This window comes from Scardinius erythrophthalmus (genome assembly GCF_964197995.2).
Source record: "Scardinius erythrophthalmus genome assembly, chromosome: 5".
In the NCBI taxonomy this organism is placed as follows: Eukaryota; Metazoa; Chordata; class Actinopteri; order Cypriniformes; family Leuciscidae; genus Scardinius; species Scardinius erythrophthalmus.
In genome coordinates this window covers 14945783-14971305 of record NC_138225.1, presented here as the reverse complement: position 1 = coordinate 14971305, position 25523 = coordinate 14945783, and the positions used below count along the sequence as shown (strand labels likewise).

At 39.7% G+C, this 25523-nt stretch overlaps 3 protein-coding genes across 3 annotated transcripts; 1 reads left to right on the top strand and 2 right to left on the bottom strand.

Moving 5' to 3' along the window:
• Positions 1-130: 130 nt before the first annotated feature.
• On the bottom strand, positions 131-10552 carry nexmifa (neurite extension and migration factor a). Its single transcript, XM_081366211.1, has 4 exons — positions 10037-10552; positions 7005-7126; positions 3228-6807; positions 131-2837 (listed from the first exon to the last, which is right to left on the bottom strand). The coding sequence occupies exons 2-4, from the start codon at positions 7075-7077 to the stop codon at positions 2705-2707; spliced, it is 3786 nt and encodes a 1261-aa protein (XP_081222337.1). The 5' UTR covers positions 7078-7126; positions 10037-10552; the 3' UTR covers positions 131-2704.
• A 606-nt stretch (positions 10553-11158) lies between these two features.
• Positions 11159-14767, top strand: uprt (uracil phosphoribosyltransferase (FUR1) homolog). The gene is made up of 7 exons (XM_081365777.1): positions 11159-11668; positions 11912-11954; positions 12253-12322; positions 12439-12501; positions 12617-12778; positions 12913-13011; positions 14397-14767. Exons 1-7 carry the CDS (start codon positions 11421-11423, stop codon positions 14501-14503), a joined length of 792 nt encoding a protein of 263 aa, XP_081221903.1. The 5' UTR covers positions 11159-11420; the 3' UTR covers positions 14504-14767.
• A 480-nt stretch (positions 14768-15247) lies between these two features.
• Positions 15248-25442, bottom strand: zdhhc15a (zDHHC palmitoyltransferase 15a; the record flags this gene model as incomplete). The annotated part of the gene is made up of 11 exons (XM_081364733.1): positions 15248-15291; positions 15804-15904; positions 17696-17822; positions 17905-18037; positions 20671-20791; positions 21192-21224; positions 21668-21737; positions 23275-23395; positions 24385-24479; positions 24610-24636; positions 25325-25442. The coding sequence occupies 11 exons, from the start codon at positions 25440-25442 to the stop codon at positions 15248-15250; spliced, it is 990 nt and encodes a 329-aa protein (XP_081220859.1).
• Positions 25443-25523: the final 81 nt, after the last annotated feature.

The following is a 25523-nucleotide window of genomic DNA, read 5'->3' as shown; positions in this document are numbered from 1 at the left end:
TTTACAATGAGATATATTTATATTTATAACTCGACAGAAGAGATTTTACCCCTACTGTCAAATTGAGTTAAATCAGATTTGTTCATATTTTTACAAGTAAAAATGAAACTGTACTGAAACAAGTGATCAAAAGCTCTTTTAATTAATATTTATTCCATAAACATGATTACAAAACTCAGCAAGTTACCAATATTACATTTGTCACCATACAGGCTTGATCACAAATATTTCAACTTTTGTGACAGATACAACAAAAACAAAATACTAGAATAATTTACATGAAAATCTATAAAACAGCAATGAGATCACAAATTAGTGTTATTGTTCCACTGTCTGTTTTCATGGTTTCTTTTTTATCTTTAAATTAATATATATTTTTTACTAGAGCACAACACTCTTACAACAAGATTGGTCCAATTACAAAAACTCTCAACAAAGAGTCACAGCTTGCTCTCCTTCTCTCTCCTTTACAATAGTTTTTTATTTATTTTTTATAATATTTTCAATTTTTGGTTTTAAAACAAACAAACAAAAAACAAATAAGAGAGAGAGAAAGAAAAAGAAAGAAAGAAAACATGGCAATTAGCAACCTTCTCACTTGCTGAAAAGGGAAAAGAACAAAGCCACAGTAAGAACGACCTCACATCACTTTCTAAGAAAAATATACACTTAGAAAATATGTTACAAATTGGCACAATGAAAAATATACAGGTCATCATTTTTTTCATTGAGAATCCACCTGGTGAACACAGACCAGGCAGTAGAAAGAGTTTCTTTTTTTTTTTTCTTCCTTGATGATGAAAAAAGGCAAAAGTAGTTACAAGTAATGCAGTGTCAAATAAATCATGAAGAAAAAAAAATACTTCCAACATGACAATATAATACATTCATAAATAGGGCACAATTAAGTTTTTGATATTCCTGTTTTAACTTTACATGATGCACTTATAGGGGAATAACACTGTTTAAGAACTTTTAAAAATATGAACAGTAAGTGCAGGGGATGTGTGCTATAAAGTTTTCACTGGTGTAAAACTCTGTTCTCAAAATATGAACAAGAGCACCCTGCACTGGCATCACAGATGTCCTGCAGGTTTAGCAACAATAGGGCTATGTAAAAACAGTACAGTAGGGGGCACCGCTGAGAACAGCTTGAGTTTATGTCGAGATGGACGGCTGAGGGAATGAGAGATGTGAATGCAGTTGGGTTCCCTGAGCCAACGGACCTGAACCAACTGTGTTACATCTCCATTCACTCAGCACGGGGAAAACATGGACAACAAACTTTCCCCGGCTAATGTTTCCTGGCTTTTTGCTTGGCGAGGCTGATTTGGCTGGGAAGGCTCTAATTAGTTCACCCTAAAGTCAAGAAGTTTTCAGAGGAGCTCACTGAATCACACCACCAGCTGTGGAATGTCACTCATCATCTGCACCTGTGTCCATCAACATTTTCTCCAATAATTTAACCTCAATTCATTCACAGCAATGTGAACAGCATTTGCACAAATACCCATTGAACTCTGAAATAGGAGGATCAGTTCACAAACTAACCCGATGTAGTGAACAACTTAAGACAAAAAAACAAAACAAAAAAAAACCTTCTTTTCAAATACATATTCACAAAAGAGGGGATCCAGGGAGTTGTACAATCCTGCAGCAATGTAGTAAACAGTACATGGGGGTAACCAAGTTGGCTTCTTTCCCTCTTTTTATAACACAACAAATAACATTCCAACAGCAATTGAAAAACAATGGTTTTGAGATCAGGTAAGAAAAAAAAAAAGTCAGGCTAGTCAGAGAAAGTAATACAGGGGATCAGCATTCACAGCACATATTCATATGTTTTAAATGCATGCACATCACTAGCAACAAATTAGAAAAACTTTCAAACAATATTTGGTCCTGTTCTTATCTGGTTTTAAGGGTGTAAAATTCATTAGAGGTACAGAGAAAATATTTACTGAAAGCTAAATTGGAAACTTGGGGACGTAAACCGGTTTAGAATGCATTACGTGTCTTGTTATGAGAAGGAATGATCATTTTCTTACCTTGTTATAGATGAACAGTGATCTTTTACCATCCAGAAATATATCAGAATGAAAGGCAACCAATGAATTTCTCTGCCATTATAGCACTTCGGCTTCCTACCACCAATTCTTGTCATGCATCTCTCACTTCATGCCTCTAAACTGGAACTAGCCAAGAGTGTAAAACAGAAAATGAACCAACATTTTTCTTTTGATTGTTGAGATGACTCCTCGCTGTTTGTACAGATGTGATGCAACAGGAGTGAATCTCAGATTAACAACTCCCCCCATCCCAAGCACGCACGCACACACACACACACACTCCTCAATCACTGCCACATTATAAAACAGCAAATATTTATGTAGATAAAAATGTCTGTACATTTAATTGTTCATAGTTTGGCACATTAATTTAAACATGTTTGATATAATCTTGTTTTGTAAATAGTGCATATGTTTGTGTACAACAGCATTTTGATACTGGCAGGAGGAGATTCACTGGAGAACAGATGAATGAACCCCCTTTTCACAACTTATAAACAAACAACAATGAAAAAAAATCTCTTTCGGAATTTCAGAACCTCAGAAAACGCACATCTTGGTGAGGACGCTTTCTTTTAGCTTGTCAAAGCCCAGTGTTCTGAGGGGTTGGCACAGAAACGAGGGGAAAACGATTCTTAGCACAGAATACTACACATGACCTTTGACCCCTGAACAGAAGGCAACCATTTGCTGAGAGACAGAGCAGGGCGCTGGGCTCGATTTAAACCATGGTGCTGTGACACCGATTTAACACATACAGTGTTATAGCTGCAACGGAAAACAAAAAGACAAAATATTGATATTTAGATAAACACCACACTAAAAGAGAATCCAAAGACTTTCAAGGCATTTTTCTTCTTGTAAAACAAACAAAACACAACTAAAAACAACTGAAAATTTGTCAGGTAAAAATGCAACAAAGCAGCAATGGTGAGTAGGGTGCAGCCATGACAGTGAGACTTCAGTCAGTCTAGTAGGTAGTTTAGCAGGGCTGACATGCAGGATGTGCCTGCCTTCCAGTGGGCTAGGCAAAGGATTGTGGGTAAAGTCGGTGCCATGCAGCTCTGAAATGTGGAAAGGATTTTAGGAGGATTTGGCAGGGTGCGAGGGAAGGGAACGGAGAAAGAGAAGGGGCACATTGCAGAGAGAAAATATTACCTCCGTTTCTCTACCAAAGCGGTCAATGCTACTCCTTTTATGTCCCTTTTGCCCGCTAAGAGTTCCTCACGGGCAAACTTAGCACTGCTTTTGTGACGGTACATTTTTTTGTGGGCTGGGCGGTGTGGAAGTGGGAGGCAGTCTAATCCAAGGGTAGGAAAGAAGCCTGGTGGGAGAAGTTTAGGCAGTGCTTTACCACCACGCCCAGCCCCTTTCTTCCCTCGACCTCCGCCTGAGGCACCCCCCCGCTTTTTAAGGTCAGCGGCACTACCCAGAATCTTCAGTGTCTGGCTCTGGAGGGCATGTTGACCTGGTGACAGGCAAGGCCCCCAAAGAGGTTCCACAGAGGCCCTCATAAAACGCTGTACCTCAGCCATGCCAGACACTATATTGGACAGGATGTTTGATGGTTCCTGGAATTCTCGTTGGTCATCGTTCGACAGTCCCCCGGTAATAGGCCACTCCCCCTGAGCTCCAATCAAGCCAAGCGATGGGGTGGGGGATGAAGCGCAACTTCCTGACCCTCCGCCACATTTGGCTGCTTTTCCCTCTAGCAAGGCTTTGATCTTCTTCACAGAACGAGAACCCTGACGTGGGAGCTTGACTTTCTCTCCTTTTACTGCTTTTGGAGTTTTGGTCTTTTTAGTGCCTTGTCCATTTTTCCCACCCTTTTTCGTAGAACCTTTGTGATCCCTTAGCCCTACATCTTCCTCCTCTGTGTTGAAAGACTGTATCTGAAGGAGGTGTGGGTTTCCATCTTCATTTAGTTGCGGGACAACTCCACAGTTCCATTGTACATTTGCTTCTGCTGCCTCAGAGAACTCTCCAACTTTACCACAATTCCCCAGCAGCTGTGGGGAAGAGTTAGGTGTGTCTGGTGGGGACATCTCAGATAGCGATGAATGACGGAACTTGTCAGGGGTAAAGTTGGAGATATCCAGAAGGTCAGTGGACTCTCGAAGCGGAGCAACCTCCTCTAGACTTTGCTGTAGGATGAGCCGTGGACTGCAATGTGGCAAGAAGCCATCGTTGATCTCACTGATCTCTTCTTCCCTCTCTCTTTCACCCTCTCTTAGGCTGAGCGAGCTGTAGTTGCTAGAGGTGGCAGAAAGTGACCCAAGGGAGTTAAAGCTAACCAGCCGCCCTACACCACTGTCACTCCTAGACCCAGTCGGACTCAAGCCATAATCAGCATCAGGTTGGGACTCTTCATATGACACCCTGCACCCTGATAGAGACACTTGCCCATACCCTGCGACATTTGTGCCATCCCCTGCTAACACAGGCAATGGTGTGGGAAAGCCTGATGGCATCATAGGCGACTGGGTTGGGATGTCTGGGGAGAAGGGCAGCTGTTCAGCAGATGGTTGGGATGGCCATGAAATGGGCTGGGTTGGTTCAGTAAGGTTTGGCTCAGCATAATGCGTGTGGTTGGGCCCGTGGTTCATAGGTGAAGGAGAGTGGGGCAGCTCTGATTCAGAGGGAGGAGAGAGAACACAGCTCTGGACTGGCTGAAGGGTGGGATTCTGCAGCCCTGGATGGAAATAAGTGATGTTAGCAGTGCTCGATGACTCAGAGGCTTCGAGAAGAGTCTGCAGGTATCCTCCCGGGAGGAGTTCAGCGTTTCCATTAGTCCCTGGCGCTGTTGGGGTCAAAGTGCATTTTTCAGGGTCATTACTGGAGGTTTCATTTGCAACATTAACTTCTAAAGAGTTACTAAGGTTTTCTGGTAAACATGGGCTGCACTGCTCAATCTCAGAGGCTTCAGGGACTCCCTGTGTCTCAGCGTCTTTTAACTTTTTCAACCGGAGTCTTGCTTCACTTTTAAACTTCTTTATCTTTCCTGTTTTACCTGCCTTTCTTCTTTCTTCTCTCTCCTGTGTTCTGCTTTTAGCCCTGGCAGTGTGCTTAATGGGGGTAATGTCATCTTTTGGTTCCTCTGTGCTTTTCAGTGATTCAGTCTCCTCTGGCTGATTGTTGGCGTGGACCACTATAGTTTGGCTGGGGAGGGAATTCTGTACTGCATGGATCTGCTGGATCCTGAGTCTGGCCAACCTGTGCTTGCGTTTGGGTGTAGTGTTTGGCGGTCTTTTGCAGCCATTGAGACGTTTGGTTGTTTCTGCAGCTTTCAATCTATTCTGTTCCTGCAACTCCTTTTCTCTTTTCTGCCAGTAAGCTTTTAATGGTGCAAGTCTCTCATAGCGCACCAGAGCATTTGGACTCAAACAGACTACAGAAGGTGATGGGTCGACTCGTCCCAGCCGCACCCTCATGTGCCTCTGGCCTTTAAACCGATTAATGATTATGTATTTTATAATGACAGGTGGGTCCTTCCTATTGGACCGCCTCCTCTTCTTCGGACACCAGTCATCATCACGCTCTTTCTTGAGCCCAGCAGGCTGTTTATCTCGTTTCTCTGCGTTTTTCTCACTTTCTATAGAGTCCACATCATACAGGTAGTCTTCTCGGTAGGCCACCTTCCTCTTGGCTCGGAGGCGGTAGCTTAGCTGGCTGGAGGAGCTAGAGTTTTCTCTGGACAAACGGCCATGGCGAAGGGAGAGAGCGTGGTCTGGGGAGCCTGTGCAAGAGCTGTCATCACTGAATTCACCAGAATCTTCTGGAGAATTACTGAGGTCAAAAAGAAAGTTACTGTCTGGGCTAATACTGGGGGTCACATGGTCATCACCCTTAATCTCAATGGATTGGTCCATTTTCTCTTTTGGCCCCTCCTTTCTACTGCAAGGTAAACTGGGAAAGAAACCTAGCTGAGATTCATCCTGTAGGGCAGATTCACTTCTCTCCTGTACTCCATCCTGATAGGACTCGTAGCGTATCTTAAGTGAGCAGACGTCAGTACTGAGTGCTGTCTCCTCCTCTTGAAACATGTAATTCTCCACATCTTCTTCACAGAACAGATTGACTGCAAGTTCACTGCGAGAGCATAAGTCCAAGAGCTCCATACGGCTTTCACTGATGAGTGTCTCTAGACAGCTCCAGTCCTGCGCCTCCTCACCAAGACCTTCGTATATGCTCCTGGATGCAGGATCCTCATCTGATTCGCTCTCCTGCATCGACCTCCCTTCCTCAGCCCCCTCATTGGTCACAGCTGGATGGGCGGGGCCGCTGAGCAGCTGGTCAGATAGGACCTGGTCACCATAGCGACCTGCGCTGGGGGTGGGGCCAAGGCATTGCAAATTGATGCTGGCAAAGCCGAGTACGGACTCACAGGATTCCGGTTCTGTCTGATTTTTGGGGATCAGACAGCTAAGGCAATCTCCGCCCCTGGAGTCCATGTTAGAGAGGGATGACCTGTCACAGGTCTGCGGCACAGACCAGGGCGTCACAGGTTTGGAACAGGGCACAGAAGAGAGAGATGAGAGGGAGGAAAGAGAGGAGAACGAAGAGAGAGAGGATAGAGAGGTGGTGTTGGAGACAGACCCATCATGCAGGTCAGCTGGGCTAAGGGGACCTTCAGAGGTCTGACTCTGGCCACAGAGGGAGGGCAGGGACAGCACTGCAGGAGTGATGTCATCACAGCGCCTTAAATCATGTGGCACATCTGCCAACGGGTCATGTGGTTCTAAAAAAGTCAAAAACAAAAAGAGGGTGAGAAAAATCTTTAAAGTGAAATTCAAGTTTTTCCTGACAAACATCTGTAAAGATTTTATAGATATAAAAGACGCATTACATATTACACTGAAATCAATGTGATTTTTAAATTAGGTGCAATAATAGTTCTTAAAATGCTGCATGTTATATGCATGTGGGAACTCCTACCATTTTCACTGGCATCTCTTGGGCAGGGGCTGTGATCTGCCCCTGAGAATCGAGACTCCCGTAGAACATCCATCAATCTGAACTGAATCTCTCTCTCACTAACATAATTACCACTGTCCAGCCTGTAGAAACACAAAGACACACACAGTAAAGGCTATAGTGGAAGCCATGCAATCTTTAAAATCTGTCAGCACTAAAGTCTGAAAAAAAAAAAAAAAAAATCACACTTTTCAGAACTCTAGATTTGACCGATAAACCAGTAGGGTTTTTGGTATTTTAGTATGGTGTTAATGTATTCTTTTATCTGTATTCTGTATTCACAGTGACTTACAAATGAGGAATATCCCAATCAATTTGTCATAAGAGCCAACATTATTTGCACTACACAATGGCAAGTGTAAAGTATAAAATTACTCTAGCTAGACCAGAAGTGAAATGCAGAAAATTAGTGTATACATTTTTATAAGTGTATAAAAAAAAGTGTCAGAAAACATCAGTTCTTAGCCAATTAATAGAAAAGAAAACCTAGGGAAATCTCATAAACTTCTTTTGTGTTCCATCAAAGTCATACAAAACATTTAAATAGACATGATGGTATTTTCCTTTTTCTGGGTGAACTATTCTTTTAAGTTTATCAGCAGCTAAAATGATGAAGAATGACTTGTTAATTTAGGGGAATTTTAGCTTCAGGTCCAGAAAAAAATATTCAATGTTCAAAACTTATATTCAGAGAACTGAGAAGAGAAATTATTTATTTAACATGCCAACTATGAGTTACAAATCAGCCTTCTCTCTCTAGTACTTCCTTGATTTGTGTCCCGTTTTCCGTTCCGGTCTCTCACTTTTACTCTCAAGGATTACAGTAAGTTGTATTGCTTTACATCATTCTGTCCTCTGATTGCCCTTCACTGTGAAGTACAACTCTTGAGGATGTGAAAGAAATGAAAGAGCTTTGTAACAGCAGAGACAGAGAAAAGAAAGAGTGCTATCTCTTGCCTCAGGCTGTGTGTGCATGTGTCAGAATAGTGTGCCATATATGCAAGTAAAAAGACATGCAGCTTTTTATTTAAAAAAATAAATAAATAAACATAACACAGCAGCATATGCTTTGGGGAGAAATGCTGATCTCTAGTACACTGTTTGAAGTGTTCCCATGAGGTGAATTTATATAGGAAATCAGAACTGACCTATTGAAGATTTATGAATTGCACAAGAGTTTTGAAACTGTTGAGTGGGCATTGTGTGTATTTCAGTGGTTTGCTGCTCCAATTACAATATTTTTTTATACACTTTAAATAATGTAATTTAAACAAAATTAATTAAAAAAATTCTAATTTCATTATCACTTGGAATTCCATATGAAACTTTAGTAGATACATTCAATTCGAATTCATATAACTGATTTGTTGTTACTATTTACTGTTTGTTCAATTACTATTGTTCAACAAACATAACAGCTAATTCAGAAATGTATTTATCAAATGTTATTAAAACATGCTTCTGATCATAAATACGTGAACATTTACCTTAAAATGTTTATGGCCCAACTATTTCAATAAGCTGTTACTGTCAACAGCACATTTGTCTTATACCCCATAAATACATTCTCTGGATAATTTTAGAATATCATCAGGCAAAAATTCCATAACACCCATTTCCAACAACACGCAGAGTAATACACTAAAACACCATTTCTGATGTATTTATACACCATTTCCGGATCTAGAAATGGCTATGATCTAGGATTTGCTCCTTCCAAACCAGTGCCAGTATGAGAAAAAGCCCAGGGCTGTTCTGAGAACAGCATGGCTGGGCTCATTCTTGCCAGCATTGCAGACAGAGACAGAGAACAGGGCAGTGGCACTGTCTGCAAACTGCTTTTATTAAAAACGAAATTAATATTTATTCAGCTTCAACATCCACCCAAGAGACAGACAATGGAATTACAGGGGGGAGAGAGAGAGAGAGAGAGAGAGAGAGAGAGAGAGAGAGAGAGAGAGAGAGACCCCTAATCCACGTCGGTGTGAGTTTGTTAGATCTTTTTCAGAGATCGATAAATCTGCTGCAATCTGTCCTTGGTCATCTGTCAGACAAGCAACCAAAATATCAAACATCCATCCATTTATGTAAATGAAAACATTACTACACTGACTGAGTAACTCAAGGTAGAAGGTTTAAACACAGCAAGTCTGGCTTCTGTGTGGAAAACAAATAGACCTATGCATCCATTCTGATTGATTGTTTCGTCGATCGATTGATTGATTGATTGATTGATTGATTGATTTGGGTGGTTGTTGTGCAAGACACCTTCGGTTCGGTTATAGCCGTACGTGTGCGGTGCAGCTTGACAGCATCAAAGAAACTTCCATAACAGCTTCCCAGGACAGGTATCCGGTGACAGACAGGTCCTATACTCTAACATGATTATATCAAGGGCCTGAAAGATGAGCACGCTTTCAACATCTCGGATAACCAAGAGAATTTACATTATTCAGAGAGACGTAACAGGTTTGAGTCCACCCTTAATTATTGAAGGCCTGGTGCGCTATGATACGCGCTCTGCTGTTCTGCATCTCCCATCGCCAAATGCCGCATCGGTCGCAGGCGCCGAGCACCGACCACAAGCAAAACGCGGGGGGAAATGAAAATGCGTAAAACGGCACATACAGAATGTCGCCACATAACATCGCTCGTGTTTATTGCTCTGTGTGAACGAATGCGTATGTAGCTGTGGCCTTGGCTTAGGGGGGATGGTGTGTAAGAGCGAAAGAGAGAGAGAGAGTATGTGTTTGCCTCACGTAGCACCAATGCTTTCTGTCCCCTCAAACGATGGCCTGCGACTCAGCTTTCGCAGGACACAGAACCATTCCTCCTCCTCTTCTCCCTCACTCTCACACACACCTGTGCAATATGGACGCATCATGACAGCTGACACTCGCTCCACCATTTCTCCCCATTGCAGCGTTTGACGCGCGTCACACTGGCCCGCTCACCGCATCACGCACATAAACACGCACAGCCCACATACTCACCTCCCGTTACACTCGGGCCGCACGTCCCGCCCGCTCTTAAGACTCCGTTTGATCGCTCGGCGCGTGGAATGTTGTCATATGTTGTTTTTTTGTTATTATTTTTTTGTTACCCACTTCAATGCAGTGGTCTCAACATGTTTCCCCTCTCTCGCGAGCCCGGACTGCCTTCCCGGTAGCAGCAGGTGGACGCGCCTCTCGCGCCTCGGAGCCCCTACCACTCCATTTTATTTCCTCGCGCTCCAGGGTTTCCAGGAAACAAACAAAGGTCTGCAGCAGCCCCTGCTCCTCGCCGCATGCTCCCTCTCTCCCGTTCCGCTCTTCCCTTAGGGTCGCTTTTGTTTTTTTGCCGTATGTGCGTGTATGACGGAGACGGGGGTGTGCGTGTGTGTGTATGTGTTTTTCCCAGCTGTACCCCGTCCGTCCCTGACAACGACGGCGCGCTCGTGCGCTGCTGCTCCCCCTCTTTTGAGAGCTGCCATAAAGAGCGCGCCCCCATATTTTGCACGGCGGCGCGCTGAGGAATCGGGAGCGCGCGGCACTGCTGAACAGGTGCAGAGGCGCACGCATGCGTACTGATGTTTCACAAGCTCCAAGCACCAGCTAGTGGTCTCTGCAGATTTAGTTTATTTCTGCTTATTTATAAGATGGTATAACATGCACAGTTACTTTAAATAAATAAGTAAATATCAGCGAGGAAATCTGAAAACCAAAATTTAGAAAAATCCATCAAGTTGAAAATAAAAATAACCTTTACGACAGTGGTAGTATTACACACATGCAGCCAGTTACTTCATAGTGAAAATAACAAATAATCTTCATCTACGAAACTGATATTACAAATGCAGTTAATTTAAACAAACAAATAAATAAATATGTTCGAATGAATTTTATAGCCAACATTTCTTACATATTGAAAATAAAAATTATCTTAATTTCTCGTGTAGACAACTTGCAACAACGCTCCCTTTACTATTAACACTAGTTATATCTGTTTTTGTATGTTTGACATACATGAATATTTACTGGAATATGTAACATATGTTCTGCACTGCTGCCTGATGTAATGCTATCTTTTACCTTGTAATTACCCTATAAATTCACTGCAAGTGAATAGTCACTTGCTTGAATGGGGGCCGCAGTGTCCCGCCCCTTATGTCAGTGAGATTTAGATTGGCATCATTTCTATCCAATCATGTGAACATGGGATATGACGTCAGGTTGTTGTTCCCGGGAGCGTGCGTCATGTAGCATGCGTCTCCTCCGCTCAGCTATAGACATGACGAGATAGTGGATCACTGAAAACCTCATCAGTTGAAAAGAACAGCCATCATTTAAGTGGACCAGGTGGTTTCGTGTAGTGTTTCCTTCTTGTGGTTTTAGTCCTATGGAAACGGATCTTATCGAAAAGATGCCGTGCCATAATCAGCAGCTGAATAACAGTGAAAGCCCCGAACACGCCGCGAAGCACGTCCGCTTCGCCCGCAGTAGCGCTGCTGCCGAGACCCGTCAAGATGACACGGAACCGTGTGAAAACCAAACCATGAGCGACATCCAGGGACAAATAGGACCTCAGCTGAAACTCTTGCCATTAAATGACCAAATACGAGAACTTCAGACTATCATTCGGGACAAGTGAGTCTCCAGTCCGCCTTTCAAACGGATTGAGTGCACATTGCGTGTCCCCATAGGCCAGATCTGTACCTATATATTTAATGTGTACAGGAACATAACTTGTAACTTATCAGAATGTATCTAAAATGTCCATGGAATAAACTGGGATATAGCCTCATGTCATTTGGTTGCACATCAGTCAACATGTGTTACGTATTGCAATAGTTTGTCACATAGTGACTTTTCTTCTTCTGTCTCTCCCAGAACTACCAGTAGAGGTGATTTTGTGTTCTGTGCCGATAGATTGGTAAGCATCGCCAAAAAATGGTAAAGAATTGTGGTCTTGTCTTATATCCTACTAAACCAGCCATTATTCTTATAAAGACCTTGTAAATAAAGGCAGCTCACACAAGAAATTTTGCAATCAACACAAAGTGAATGTATCGTTGATTAATTACGTTTCACATTCCTTGATTGCTTTTTTTATTTGACTATATTCATTAAAGAATCAAACTTTTCGTATTGTCAAATTAGTAGGTCAACTCTTATGTTCTGTATTTGGTTTGCTACTTCCTATTCTGATTGGTTGTTTGTTTTGCTCTCAGATAAGATTAGTGGTGGAAGAGGGTCTCAATCAGCTTCCGTACAGTGAATGCACTGTAACCACACCAACAGGTGAGCCTGTTACCATGGTGATTACCCCCCCTCCTTTTGCATATGAACATGGCATTGCTGCCATCAGCTGTTGAATTTGTCCAAATTCAAAGTTTCATTCTATACTCCTTATGCAGGGCATAAATATGAGGGTGTGAAATTTGAAAAGGGAAACTGTGGGGTTAGCATCATGAGGAGTGGTGAGTCTCTTTCTTTCTCACAAAGTCATACACACACAGCCATGATGAAAAAAAAAAACAGCCCTATTTAGTGTGCATGCCTTTTATACTTAAACGCATATGTTAATGTGAGCAGGTGAGGCCATGGAGCAAGGCCTGAGAGATTGCTGCAGGTCAATCCGTATTGGGAAGATTCTGATCCAGAGTGATGAGGAGACACAAAAGGCCAAAGTTTACTATGCAAAGTTTCCTCCTGACATCAGCAGAAGGAAAGTTCTGCTCATGTACCCTATTCTCAGTGAGTAATTCACCTCTAACAAGGCATTAAGCCGGCCCACGTGGAATTTGAAAGTTTTTTTTGGGGGGGAAATCTGGATTTAAAAATGTCAAATATGGCATTTAAAGAGACGATTTATTATTGTATGTGTTCAGGTACAGGCAACACTGTGATAGAAGCGGTGCGGGTGCTGAATGAACACGGCCTGCTGGCCAAACATATCATACTACTGAGTCTATTCTCCACTCCACACGGTAAGACACGAACACAGCGAAGACTTGATTTGTATTCTCATTTACAAACCAATCACATCATAAATGTCTGCATTTATCTATATTAGTACATGTTAATAGCACTCTTGATAACATACAAACAAGGGACATTTGTGAAACAATTTGAACTTAGCTGTATATTTGGAATATTCTGTCATTTATAATAACTTTTTAACGCAGCCCTGAAGTGTCAGCAGAGACCGTGTCATCTAGACTATCCCCTGCGAAAGCCTCATCGACGCAAAGTTTTTTTTTTTCACAACTAACATTTTTCCTCAGTACAGATGAAAACGTTATCAAAATGATTCCCGTTCACACGATACGCGGAAACGACTAAAAACGCTGTATAATGCATGCCAGACAAGTGATTGGCAATGTCACTTTGTAAAGACAGACTACGCGCCCGTGCACATGCGCAGGTTCACGGTTTTGAATGAGAACAGTACTGCTTGTAAAACTCGTTTTCAAAAACCCATTTCAAAGTTTGTGTTCTCAGGACACCAAAACGCTGTTTGTTGTGTAAATGAACAGCCAGAACGCATAAAAGTTTTCTGTTTTCAGTTGAAAACAGTGTGTAAGCGGTCCCTAAGTTAATGACTAATGATTTTTACAACGGAAATTAATCAATTAAAAACTTACTTAAGCTAGATAATGACTTTCTTCTAGAGCTGCTGTACAGCCAAAACAATCTTTGTTGCATTCATTTACTATTATCACTGTAAAGCTGCTTTGAAACAATCTGTATTGTAAAAAGTACTATATAAATGAAGGTAACTTGATTTAATAAATGATAAATTATGTACTCTACTATTCAAAAGTTTTGGGCAAGTAGGATGATTTTAGAATAAGCATTTTATGCTCACCAAGGCTGCATTTATTTGATAAAAAAATACAGTAAAATATTACAAAGATATTACAGATTAACTGCAATGCTTTTTTCCCCTTAGTTGTTCAGAACAAAAGTGGATGTCACTTACTTGTTCAGATGACATTTTCCGGTGAAAATTCTTATGTTGGTCATACTTCCAAAGAGTAGAATCTGTGATTCCGAATGACAGTCTCCACACCGCGCGGTGCCTGACAGCCGCACACTTTCCTCAAAACATTGGGATTCATCCGTGCTGTGCCGAGGCACAACCCACGTAAAGTTGATAATTCCGCGAATAACTGCAATTGCAGATTTCTAACAGAGATGGCGACAAAGAGGAAAAACTACGGACTGCAGCTTTAATTAAAAGTTCAAAAGAACAGCAGGCATTTGAAATAGAAATCTTTTGTAAGATTATAAATGTCTTTAATGTCACTTTTGATTTTCCTCATGTAAGTCCATTTTTTAAATTGTGCAATGTGTGTGTGTGTGTGTGCAGGTGCACGGTCCATTGTTCAGGAGTTTCCTGACATCACAATACTGACAACTGAAGTTCACGCTGTCGCTCCGACACATTTCGGCCAGAGGTATTTCGGCACAGACTGACAAACCACCAATTCCACACGAGTTCACTTGGATTCATCTGAAGCCTGACCAGCCCCACAGCAAGTGTCTGTGAGTGTGAGATTGGTTGATCAGGGCTGGCCTCTGTATTTTTATTGGTTATGTATTTATCCATGTTTAATGTGAGCAAATGGATCAAGTGATCTTTCAAAAACATGTGCTTTTCCATGATACCACCAGGATTAAAACAAACTGTGTTCTAGAATGATGCAAATAAAAGAATTACAAATAAAAATATTTTGTATTAAATGAATTGCCTTTATTTTCATAAAATGTGTTATTCAATTACACTATTTAATAGTGTCACCATAAAGCTAGAATCCAATCCTACAACAGAAAAACCACTACATTTCAGCACAAAAATATTGAATTTAAAAGATTATCGCTGAGCAAGGACACCTGATAAAGCTCTCTCACACCCTGATCAGTAAAAGAGGTTTCGGAGACCCGATCGCTCCCTTAGGAAGTGTTCCAGGTGAAAACTGAGCATGCGGGCAGGTGTTCACCCTCACCCCTTGTTCTCCCCGAGGGCCGGCCGCCACTCCTGTAAGCTTAACCTGTGACTGAGATCTTTCTAAAATCACCTCACTGTGACAATGTCACACAACACATTCCGTTAACCTAGAAAGACAAAAACACGTTTCTATTATTTGGATTTCATTTAGTTTCATTTGAACACTGCTGAAAATGCAGAACTAGCATTTCTCATACCTAATTTCATTACTTCTAGTCATCCACTGCTATGGCAACGGAGACCCCCTCGGGTGAGACTGATGGCAGAACAGAATGATACAAATGGCTCAAATCAGAATTTTCGATTAGCCTGTGCAGCCCTAGATTGGCCTCACGGGGGCAGTATACACTTGGAGTCTGAACCTTTTCCCAAAATTCTAAATTAAAAAAAGCTAACCTTTGTATTACAACAGAAGATTCCTTTTGTTTCTCTCCTAAACTGCCAGTTACTTATGAGAATAAAAAAAAAAGACTATTCAGAGTGCTATTTAGAGTTACTGGGGGAATTTTAGAGGATGTGTGTTCGTAATCCTACTCTTTGTGATAGCACACTTAAGTTAATGACAGAAGCAGAGAGGAGATCACCTTCAGAGACAGCGTGAGAACTGGGATAAATTCAGTCTCCCTCTAAATAAAAGATTTACCAAACCATTCCGACTACAGTGCTGACACATAATTAGATGACTCTCTCTATACCGGGAAACATGACTTGGATTGATTAACCAATTTGTTAAATTTTGAAATATGATTCAGATAATATATTTCTTACCCACAGTTCCTTCCATGACACAATGCCCATTTCCATTTATCACTGAAGGACTGCGAGACGACATCTGCCATCTCAAGGGGAATGAATGTCCATCCCCTTGACTGTGATAGATATAAAAGAAACAGTTGGTAAACATAAGCTATGGCATCTGTGCTGTGGCATTAAATCAAAAGAAATCACATCTTTGGCTGGTTTCACAGACAAGGCTTAAGATAATCCAGACTAAAATGCATGTTTGAGCTGTTATAACTGATCTTAAAATGTCAATGCCAATTTGTTGTCTCAAAATTCACACCAGTGATGTTTTCTTCTAAGGAACATTTATAAAAGCTACTTAAATGTTCTAATTGAACTAAGGCCTAATCCTGGCTTAATCTTAAACCCTGTCTGTGAAACCAGGCCCTTAAATGTTTGTGACTGGTGGCTTAAATTAAATGTCTGTTTACTAAACAGCGAAATGCCAGTATTTAACAAGGAAATGCAGTTTTGAAATTCATCAATACTGGCATTTTAATCTGAAAACTGGAAAATGTTATTATTGGGACATGTTTCTCATTCTCATGGCTGTGCTTACAGTGATTTTATCATGAGTGAGCAGTTTACTTAGGCAAAACGAAGCAGAATGCCTAAAACCCCCTTAACTACTGAAAGACCAGGCTTGAGTGGTATTGCCAACAGCAATTTAAATGACAGTCAGGAAGCATTAATATACAATTTTAATTAAGTCTCACTAAGGCTGTATATTTGATCAAAAAAAAACAAAAAACGGTAATATTGTGAAATATTATTGCAATTTAAAATAGCTGCTTTCTATTATAGTAAATACATATACTATATATATATATACACCGCACTGTGCAAAAGTCTTAGACTTTTAAGCCAGTTATTTATATCTTTTGCTGAAGTGTGTCAGTAGGAAATATCAGTTTACATTTCCAAACATTCCTTTTGCCATTATTTGTAATAATCCAGTGAGAATCCGTTATGCTCCACACAGAGATTTGTTCTCACCATCATTGAGTCTGTCTGTAAATACATGAAGAAATTGCAGCAATGCCTCCAAGTGGATTGAAGAAACCGACCAGCAAAGCTACAGTACTGTGAAAAGTGAGGATGCTTTCAAAAAGAATGCCATAAATAGATTTTATTTATTAATTAACCTTTATTAACTAAATCAAATCAATATTTAGTGTGACCACCCTTTGCGTTTAAAACAGCTTTTGTCCCAGGTACACTTGCACATAGTTTTTCAGGTTGCTTTGCAGGTCGGTTTCTTCAAGGGTCTTGGAGACGTTGCCACAGTCCTTCTAGATTTAGTCTGTCTCAGTTTTTTCTATTTCTTCATGTAATCACAGATGGATTCTAAGATGGTGAGATCAGATCATACCAGCCGTTGTCAGACTCCTTGTGCATGCAAAAATCTCACTGGATTATTACAATTAATGGCAAAAGGAATGTTTGGAAATGCAAACTGATATTTCCTACTGACACACTAAAGCAAAAGATATAAATAACTGGCTTAAAATAATTGATTTGTTGAAAATACTAACATGCCAAAGACTTTTGCACAGTACTGTATTTATACACACATCGTTTTTTTTTTCTGTAATAGCAAAGCTTTCCTTTGGAAATCATTCTATTATGCTGATTTGGTGCTGAAGAGTCATTTTTATTATCGAAACAATTGTTCTGCTTGATATTTTGTAGAAACCGTGGCGCATTTTTTCAGGAATCTTTTATTAATAGAAAAAAAAAATTATTTGAAATAGAAATCTTTTGTTGCATTGTAAAAGCTTCACTGTCACTTTTTAATTATTCTGCAAAAAAATAGTGTTTATAATCTGAAGGCTGTTTATGTGTGCCATCAATGGTGATTACTGCTAAATACTGACCTGCTAAACACTGGAAATGGCCAGTGTCTCTTTTTCTTTCCAAACACCTGTAAGAAGTTTGCCCTGACACCCACATCAAATGCTTCACTTCCTGGTCCATCCGCAAAAAAGGGGACTGACAACCACTCTGAGAGAAAGAGAGCCAGAGATGTTATGATGTCTACAAAACCTCATTTGAATACTGAGCATATGTGAAATGTAGGTTTTACCAAGAGTAGTTTTGTTGCTGGCGAGCAGCCAGATGTGGAAGAAGAGCAAAAAACAGAGGGTAACCGCAAACATGGCCGACACCAGTGTCAAGAACAAGACATGCAGTTTAACACAACTATCAAACAGTTTGCCCTGAGAGAGAAAGAGAGAGAGAGGTCCCATTAATATTAGTAAATGCAGAAGCTAACGAACTAACAATGAGCAATATACTTTTCACAGCATTTCTTAAAAAAAAAAAAAAGTTCATTGTTTGTTTACAGCAAATTAACTAATGTTAACATACAAGTTTTGATTTTAAAAATGTGTTAGTAAATGTAGAAATTAACATCAACTAAGTTTAAAAATTCCTGTAGATGTATGGCAAAGAGCTCATTCAAGCCCATTTCTAATCCGTCCAAATCGCGGCACCATCAGAAACGTTGAGGCGGGCTTTACACAATGATGATCGCTCTGATTGGTTTTAGGTCTATCCAATTGCGCCCAGAGGCATTTGAGAGACGTCCGTTCAACTTTTAAATGCATTATTATATTAAAATTGCAAACACATGAGAGGACAGTCTCCATGAAAGACCCACTGGCAGATTCTCTCCGAAACGGTAGGAAATTAAATTAGATTTAATAGAGGAATTTAACTGTGACAAGATGATTGACAGGGCAGTTTACGTGACAGGATGCACGCGACAGATCCGTCCGACAAAGATGACGAAGTAGTATGTCCCAAAGCTTGCCTACTTTTTTGCTACACATTCAAAAGTAAATACCTTTTCTTCACAAAAAGAGTACATACTTTTATGGCGTAGTGTAACTTAGGCGAATTGGGACGCAGCAGGATATGGCTTTACACGATGACGATCGCTCTGATCAGGCCTATCCAATTGCGCCCAGAGGCATTTGAGCGACGTCCGTTGGTGACGCCCCTTTGGAAATGAGTTATTAATGAAGCTTTGCCAGACCATAACTCAGTTACTACTGAGAATGGTCTGGTTTTAACCAGGCTAGTATCTAATGTTAACACATGAAAACTTATTGTAAGTGTTACCAAATTATTATATAAATAAGAATTCATTATACTGCAAAAGATAAAAGTACGTTGTATATCAAATTTACTCACAATCACTTAAATTATATTTACACATGTGGTGGGTACTTTTATCCAAAGCGACTTAAGCAATACACTTTATTACAACCACATTTCCAGAAAAGTTGGGACATTTTGTTAAATGCAATAAAATTAAGAATCTGTGATTTGTTAATTCTCTTTAACCTTTATTTTTCTGACAAAAGTACAAAGAAAAGATTTCCAATGTTTTCACTGATAAACTTAATTGTATTTTGTAAATATAAACACATTTGGATTTTGATGGCTGAAACACACTCCAAATAAGTTGGGACAGAGGCATGTTTACCACTGTGTCACTTCACCTTTCCTTTTAATTTCACTTTTTAATTGTTCGGGAACTGAGAATACTAACTTCTGCAAGTGGAATTTTTGCCCAATCTCGCCTGATACGAGACAGCTGCGCAACAGTCCATGGTCGTCGTTGTCTGATTCTCCTTTTCTTGATGGGCCATACATTTTCAATAAGAGACAGATCTTCTGGACTGTCCGGCACATCCACTCTATGGTGTTTAGAAACCACTCTGATGAAGCATGTGCTGAATAAGGCCTGGTATTGTCTTGCTTCCCAGGAAAGATGTCATCTTGATGGCAGTGTATGTCTTTGTACAATCCCAATATACCCCTCCACGTCAGTGATACCTTCACACACATGCAAGTCACCCCTGCCATTTGCACTGATGCGCCTCCATACCATGACAGATGTTTGCTTTTGCACCTGTTGCTGATGAAAGTCTGGATGGTCCCTTTTGTCCTTGGGACTGAGATCCCAATGTCCGTTTCTTCCAAAAACAAGCTGAAACATGGACTCATCAAACCACAGCACACATTTCCACAGTCTTCTAGACCATCTGAGATGAGCTCGGGTCCAGAGAACTCACCAGCATCTCTGCATTGAACTGATGTATTTCTCCTTGTGTAACAGAGATTCAAGCATTTCTTGATGCAGCAGCAGACCGTGTGAAAACAGTTTTCCAAAGTACTCCCGAGCCCATGTGGCTGTATTTAACAGTTTCTCATGCAGTGCCATCTGAGGGCTTGAAGGTGACGCACAACCAACAGAGGTTTTCTTTCCTTGCCCTACACAGCCTCAGATTACTCTGGATTCCCAGAATCTTTTCACAGTATTATGTATGGTAGATGGTGGAAGACAAATTGTTTGCAATCTTTGATTTTGAAATGTGATTTTTTTTTAATTGTTTGACAGTTCTCTCATGAACTTGGCACAGAGTGGTAAGCCATTACACATCTTTGCTAGCAAAGACTGAGATGCTCCTTTTATACCCAATCAAGATACCTTCAGCTATTACCAATTCACCAGCTTATTGTGGGCTGTTTCAAAAGTTTAACTTGGATATTTGATCATCTTTTAACTTTTATTTTTGGAGTGTGTTGCAGCCATCAAAATCAAAACTTGTTCATCTTTACAGAATACAATTCACTTGGTCAGTGAAAACATTGAAACTCTTTTCTTTGTACTTTTGCCAGTTAATTAGAATTGTAGAATGTGTGTAAAATTCTGAGTGTATTTAAAATATTTTAATAATATTTCATTCATATTTAAAATCTGTGGACGTGCCATATGAGGCTGAGACTCACTACCACTCAAAGTGCATGTAAATCTTGCTAAAAAAAAAGAGTCACCCACCAGCCACAGTTGGATGAAGGTCGGTGTAACCGTTGCAACGATGAGGAGGCAGTACAGGAGCGAGTAGAGGAGGAAGAGCATGAAGAACTTATAGTTGGAGAACCCAATACAGTTATTCAGCCTGAACATGCTCACAACAACACACAACATACACACGGAAGAGGAGAATAAGTGTCACTTTTTAAAAATGGCAACATTACTCATTTAAACAAAATGTAACATGTTAAGTCTTGTCAGTGTACGTAAATAACCATTTTACTTCCTCAAGGAAAGCTAATTAAATATCTAAGTAGCTATTTGTCTTCAAAAATCCAATAGCCTGCACAGACTAAGCAACAACAGCTGAAAATAAAAGATGTTTACAGGAAGGGTAAGTTACTAACTTTGATTAACCATTACTAAACTATAGATTACAAAGATTATTTATTCTTTAGTATAAAATACACCAATAAGTCATTCACAATAAACAGAAACAAGAATTTAGAAAGTAAATAGGGTTAATTTTAATTTAGTTTACAAACCAGGGGCAATGATGATCCATTTTCAGTACACACCTACAAAAAGAGAGAGAGAGACAGACCGCAGGAGTGAAGTGCACAGGCCACAGGAACTATTCTCATTAAATAATAATAAAAACCCTAGTGTAATCAGACACACACACAAACACACACACATTCAAAATCTCCACAAACACACATAGTCATTCTTTTTCTCCATTGCACTCACTCGCTCTCACACAGACACTCAGACCTGGACTTTAATCAAAGGCAGGGAACCTGATATTGACACGGAGCTGAAACTCATTTGAGAAGATTCACTGTGTCCGCTCAAATAAATGTGACCAAGCGCTACAACAACATCCTGTAATTATCACACACACACTCACACACAGATCACATTTCAGCGTCTCTCCCTTTCATTAAGGGAAGAGTGTGTAGATGAGTGGGAGATGCACTGATACGCACACAGAAATGGAGAGAGAGAGAACAATTCTTACATTTGGCAGACAGAACAGTGATGGCAGCGATCTGGTTTTATCAATTGGCAGTGATGACAGAACCTGATAGCTGAGATGAACACACACACACAAGCAATCAAATTAATAAATAACATTTTCTCCAACGTTTAGGAAAATAGAATTCCTTTTTGATAAGAGACTGTTATGTTTTCATTATGTTTTATATCTTATAATAGAAGATCATTTTAGATTAGTTAACAAAAAATCTTGGAGGATTCGGACTTCTATCAAAAGCATATTATATATATATATATATATATATATATATATATATATATATATATATATATGCTTTTGATATATGAGCATATATATATATATATTGTAGGTCACACTTCATTTTAGGTTCCAATTCTCACTGTTACCTAACTATTAACTACGACTTTTGCCTCAAACTCCTAATTACTGCTTATTAATAGTTAGTAAGGTAGTTTTTAAGTTAGGTATTGGGTGAATTATAGTATGTAGAATATGGTCATGCAGATTAAGGCATTAATATGTGCTTTATAAGTACTAATAAACAGCCAATATCCTAGTAATATGCATGCCAATAACCAACTAGTTAATTGTGAGAATTGGACCCTAAACTAAAGTGTTACCATATTGATTGGTTAGTGAGCTGGAATTTATTTTATTATTCTTAAAAAAAAAATTGTTTATTGGTTTTGTTTGCTGTCAACAGCCAACAAAACCAATTAAAAAAAAATTTAAGTTAAAGTTAAACTTAAAAGATTAAGTTACATTTTTTTTTCATTGGTGTTATTGATCACTTGTCAAATTGTCTACTTTGCATTAAAGTAAAATGAATTTAAAAATTTTCTTATCCTTACATTGCACCAAACCAGCATGACTCAGTATGACTGTGTTCAGTTAGTCGGCATCATTATTGTTCAGATTTTCAGCAAGTAACATAATTTTGTTTGTCAGTCTGTTGTGGGACTGGGTATTGATACAGATCTGATTCCAAATTTCCAATTAATTTGGGTGTATTTCAGTTTTAATCTCCATTTTGCATCTATATGGTAGAAATTCTCTCTCTACTAAAGCTGAAAATGAAGGCAGCGTTTGATATTGATTAAAATGGAAACTTGTCTTTTTGTATAATAAGCGCCATTTGTTTCAGGATCTGAGCTACACTGATACAGCTGCATTTCTTTCTTTTTTTTTTTTTGATTCACTAAAAAGAACGGACACATAATAGTCATTGTTTGTGAATCAGACTGCAAACCCAAGACACAGACCTGGAATATAATTTCTTTTGCCACAGTGCTGAGTATTCAGTACAGGCATCAGATTCCCCTCTCTACAAAGCAGTGAAGGGAACACTGATGCAGTGAACCTTCTAACATGATGCAGATGCTTTTCACTGAAAGCCATTCAAAATGCACTAATTGCAGGTTCAGTGTGTCTAGAGTAATCTAGAGTTCAGTGTCTTCCCTCAATTACACGATGCTGATGGAGCAGGTTAATGTTTACAGGTTCAGTGTGAATCGAGTTACATTTGGAGCGGGTCCAGTTTAGTTTGGAGATTTGATTTACTTTACATTGTCATGTCTCTCCATTATAGCACTGACAGGTTTCCTGACCTCCGGCTGCTGTACGTGTATGAACTGGAAGCTTCTGGGAGATTTCCAGAAGAATCTGACTCTTCTCCATACCGCCACGTTCCTGCTCAAAGAGCATTGAGTCTGAAGAGGAGAGCTGAAACTGAACACAGACACCCAAGCACACACAAACACAATTAGTAAATTAGATAGCGGTGCTCTGAGAGGGAGAGGGGTTTCTTTTACGCTCATTTGTCACATATGACATGCCTGACTTGAATAACTTGCAAGTGGATGGGCTGACCCCCGTAAGAGCCCAAGTTTACTCATCTCTTCTAACTGTGAGGTTAAAGCCAGCAGAAATGGTGAAGAGTTTAAATTCCCCTTGCAAAGAAAGTACTGGCTGCAGGTGTACTATAGTACATTGATGCAAGCCTGTAACCATGTCTTGAACATTTTTTTTCCTTGTCTTGTCACGTTTAATTATGAGTTGCATGAATCATGTGAAATCCTGTATTTTTTTTATTCAAACAGTACAATTTGGCATAAAAGTCAAGTAGTTTGCATCACTGAATATTACTGTTGGCCATTCAACATTTCTATAGTAAAAAAATAAGTCAAACATTAAATATTTAGCTACTTACATCGCACTCTATCAAATAATTTTTTTTTTTTTTTTTTAAATCACACTGTAATTCATGTTCTGCTTCTGTGGTCAGTAAAGCCTGCCTTCTTTGATTCGATTGGCCATCTCAATCATTTTGACACTGACAAGTGCTATTAGATCACTAAGGCAGACCAGCCTAAAAATGTTAACTTTTAAAACTTTTTATTATCCTAATAACAATTTGACCATATCTGATTATTGGGGGGACTTGTCCCCCTCAATGTCTATGGTGGTTACAGTCCTGCAGCAATGGTATAAGATAGTCATACTATTGTCCTTAATTTATATACTATAGTATTTACATAGTACTCCAAGATAGGTACATCAAAAGTCTTTTCTATGATGTGTACAAAAAACATGCCGTCACGATTGTACCATTTCCAAAAAGCCATAGACGTCCATTCTCCAGAAGGTCCAGGGGAGGAACTTTTTTTTTGGTTATGTTTTTTTTGGTTAAGAACTATACATTTCTAATGCTACTGTACCTCCACAGAAGGAGAGGATGGTGGAGTAGACACTGCTTTCCAAAATGACCACGAGAACATCCCAAAACACACGTGGAACAGGCAAAGGAACACCACTGAGAGAATAAGTACATATACAATTATCAATCAAAATAGCAGGAAGCAAATGCCAAATTTGTTCATTCAAACTTTAGAACTGCATATTTTCACACAATAACTATTTATAACACCACAAATATTTCATACCTCTCTGCGTTGCACAGGTAAGCAGGACTGGCACACAAATATGAACAGAGTCATTCATCAGTTATAACATCTGATGCCATATCTACTTTACTGAACAGTTTTAAATATTTAGATTTATAACTGGTGCTCAATGAATTTCCAAAATAAGAGGGAGACCGGGGAGTGCAACAGCCACAATTTAACCAATATGACATGAGCTGCAAGGCTGAAATCACTACAATACTTGACCACCAATGCACTTCTAATGGACCCACAACGACCAGTCGTTTGACTAATACACACACAATCTATACTTTTTTTTTTTTTTTGATTGATTGATTGCCGTTTTGAATTAAAATGTTTTCTATTCGTTTAGCATTTTGCACTCAAATTCATTACATATTTTTTATATATATATATATATATATATATATATATATATATATATATAAAATTGACGTCCATGATTTAAGATAGTCTTAAAACCCACCTCAGCAATATAGTTGTAACTGACATTAAATAACAGATAAGTGATACTTAATCTGTAGCAGTCAAATACAGGAGCATCTTATAAAAGTTGAGAAACAACAAAAAACACCGAGTTACACAGACGCTAAAACAAAATGTTACATGAACTTCGGTCTCTTCAACATTTTAATATCACGTATGGCCTTTTAATCCCACGAAATCTGCGTCATTAAACTAACTTTAATAATTTTGCAAAAATATTACTCACTCCAACTGAAGTGCACGACATAGGCGTAGTATGACCACATCACAACCACGATAATGATCGTAACAGGGATCCAGTATAGCAGCCGCGCGCAGCGGCGCAGACACGCGGGCAGAAGCATCAGGGTGACCGGCGCGAGACCAGCGTGAGACGCGAGTCTATGAAGCATCTGTGACTGGAGTGACCAGTCCATGGTATGAAG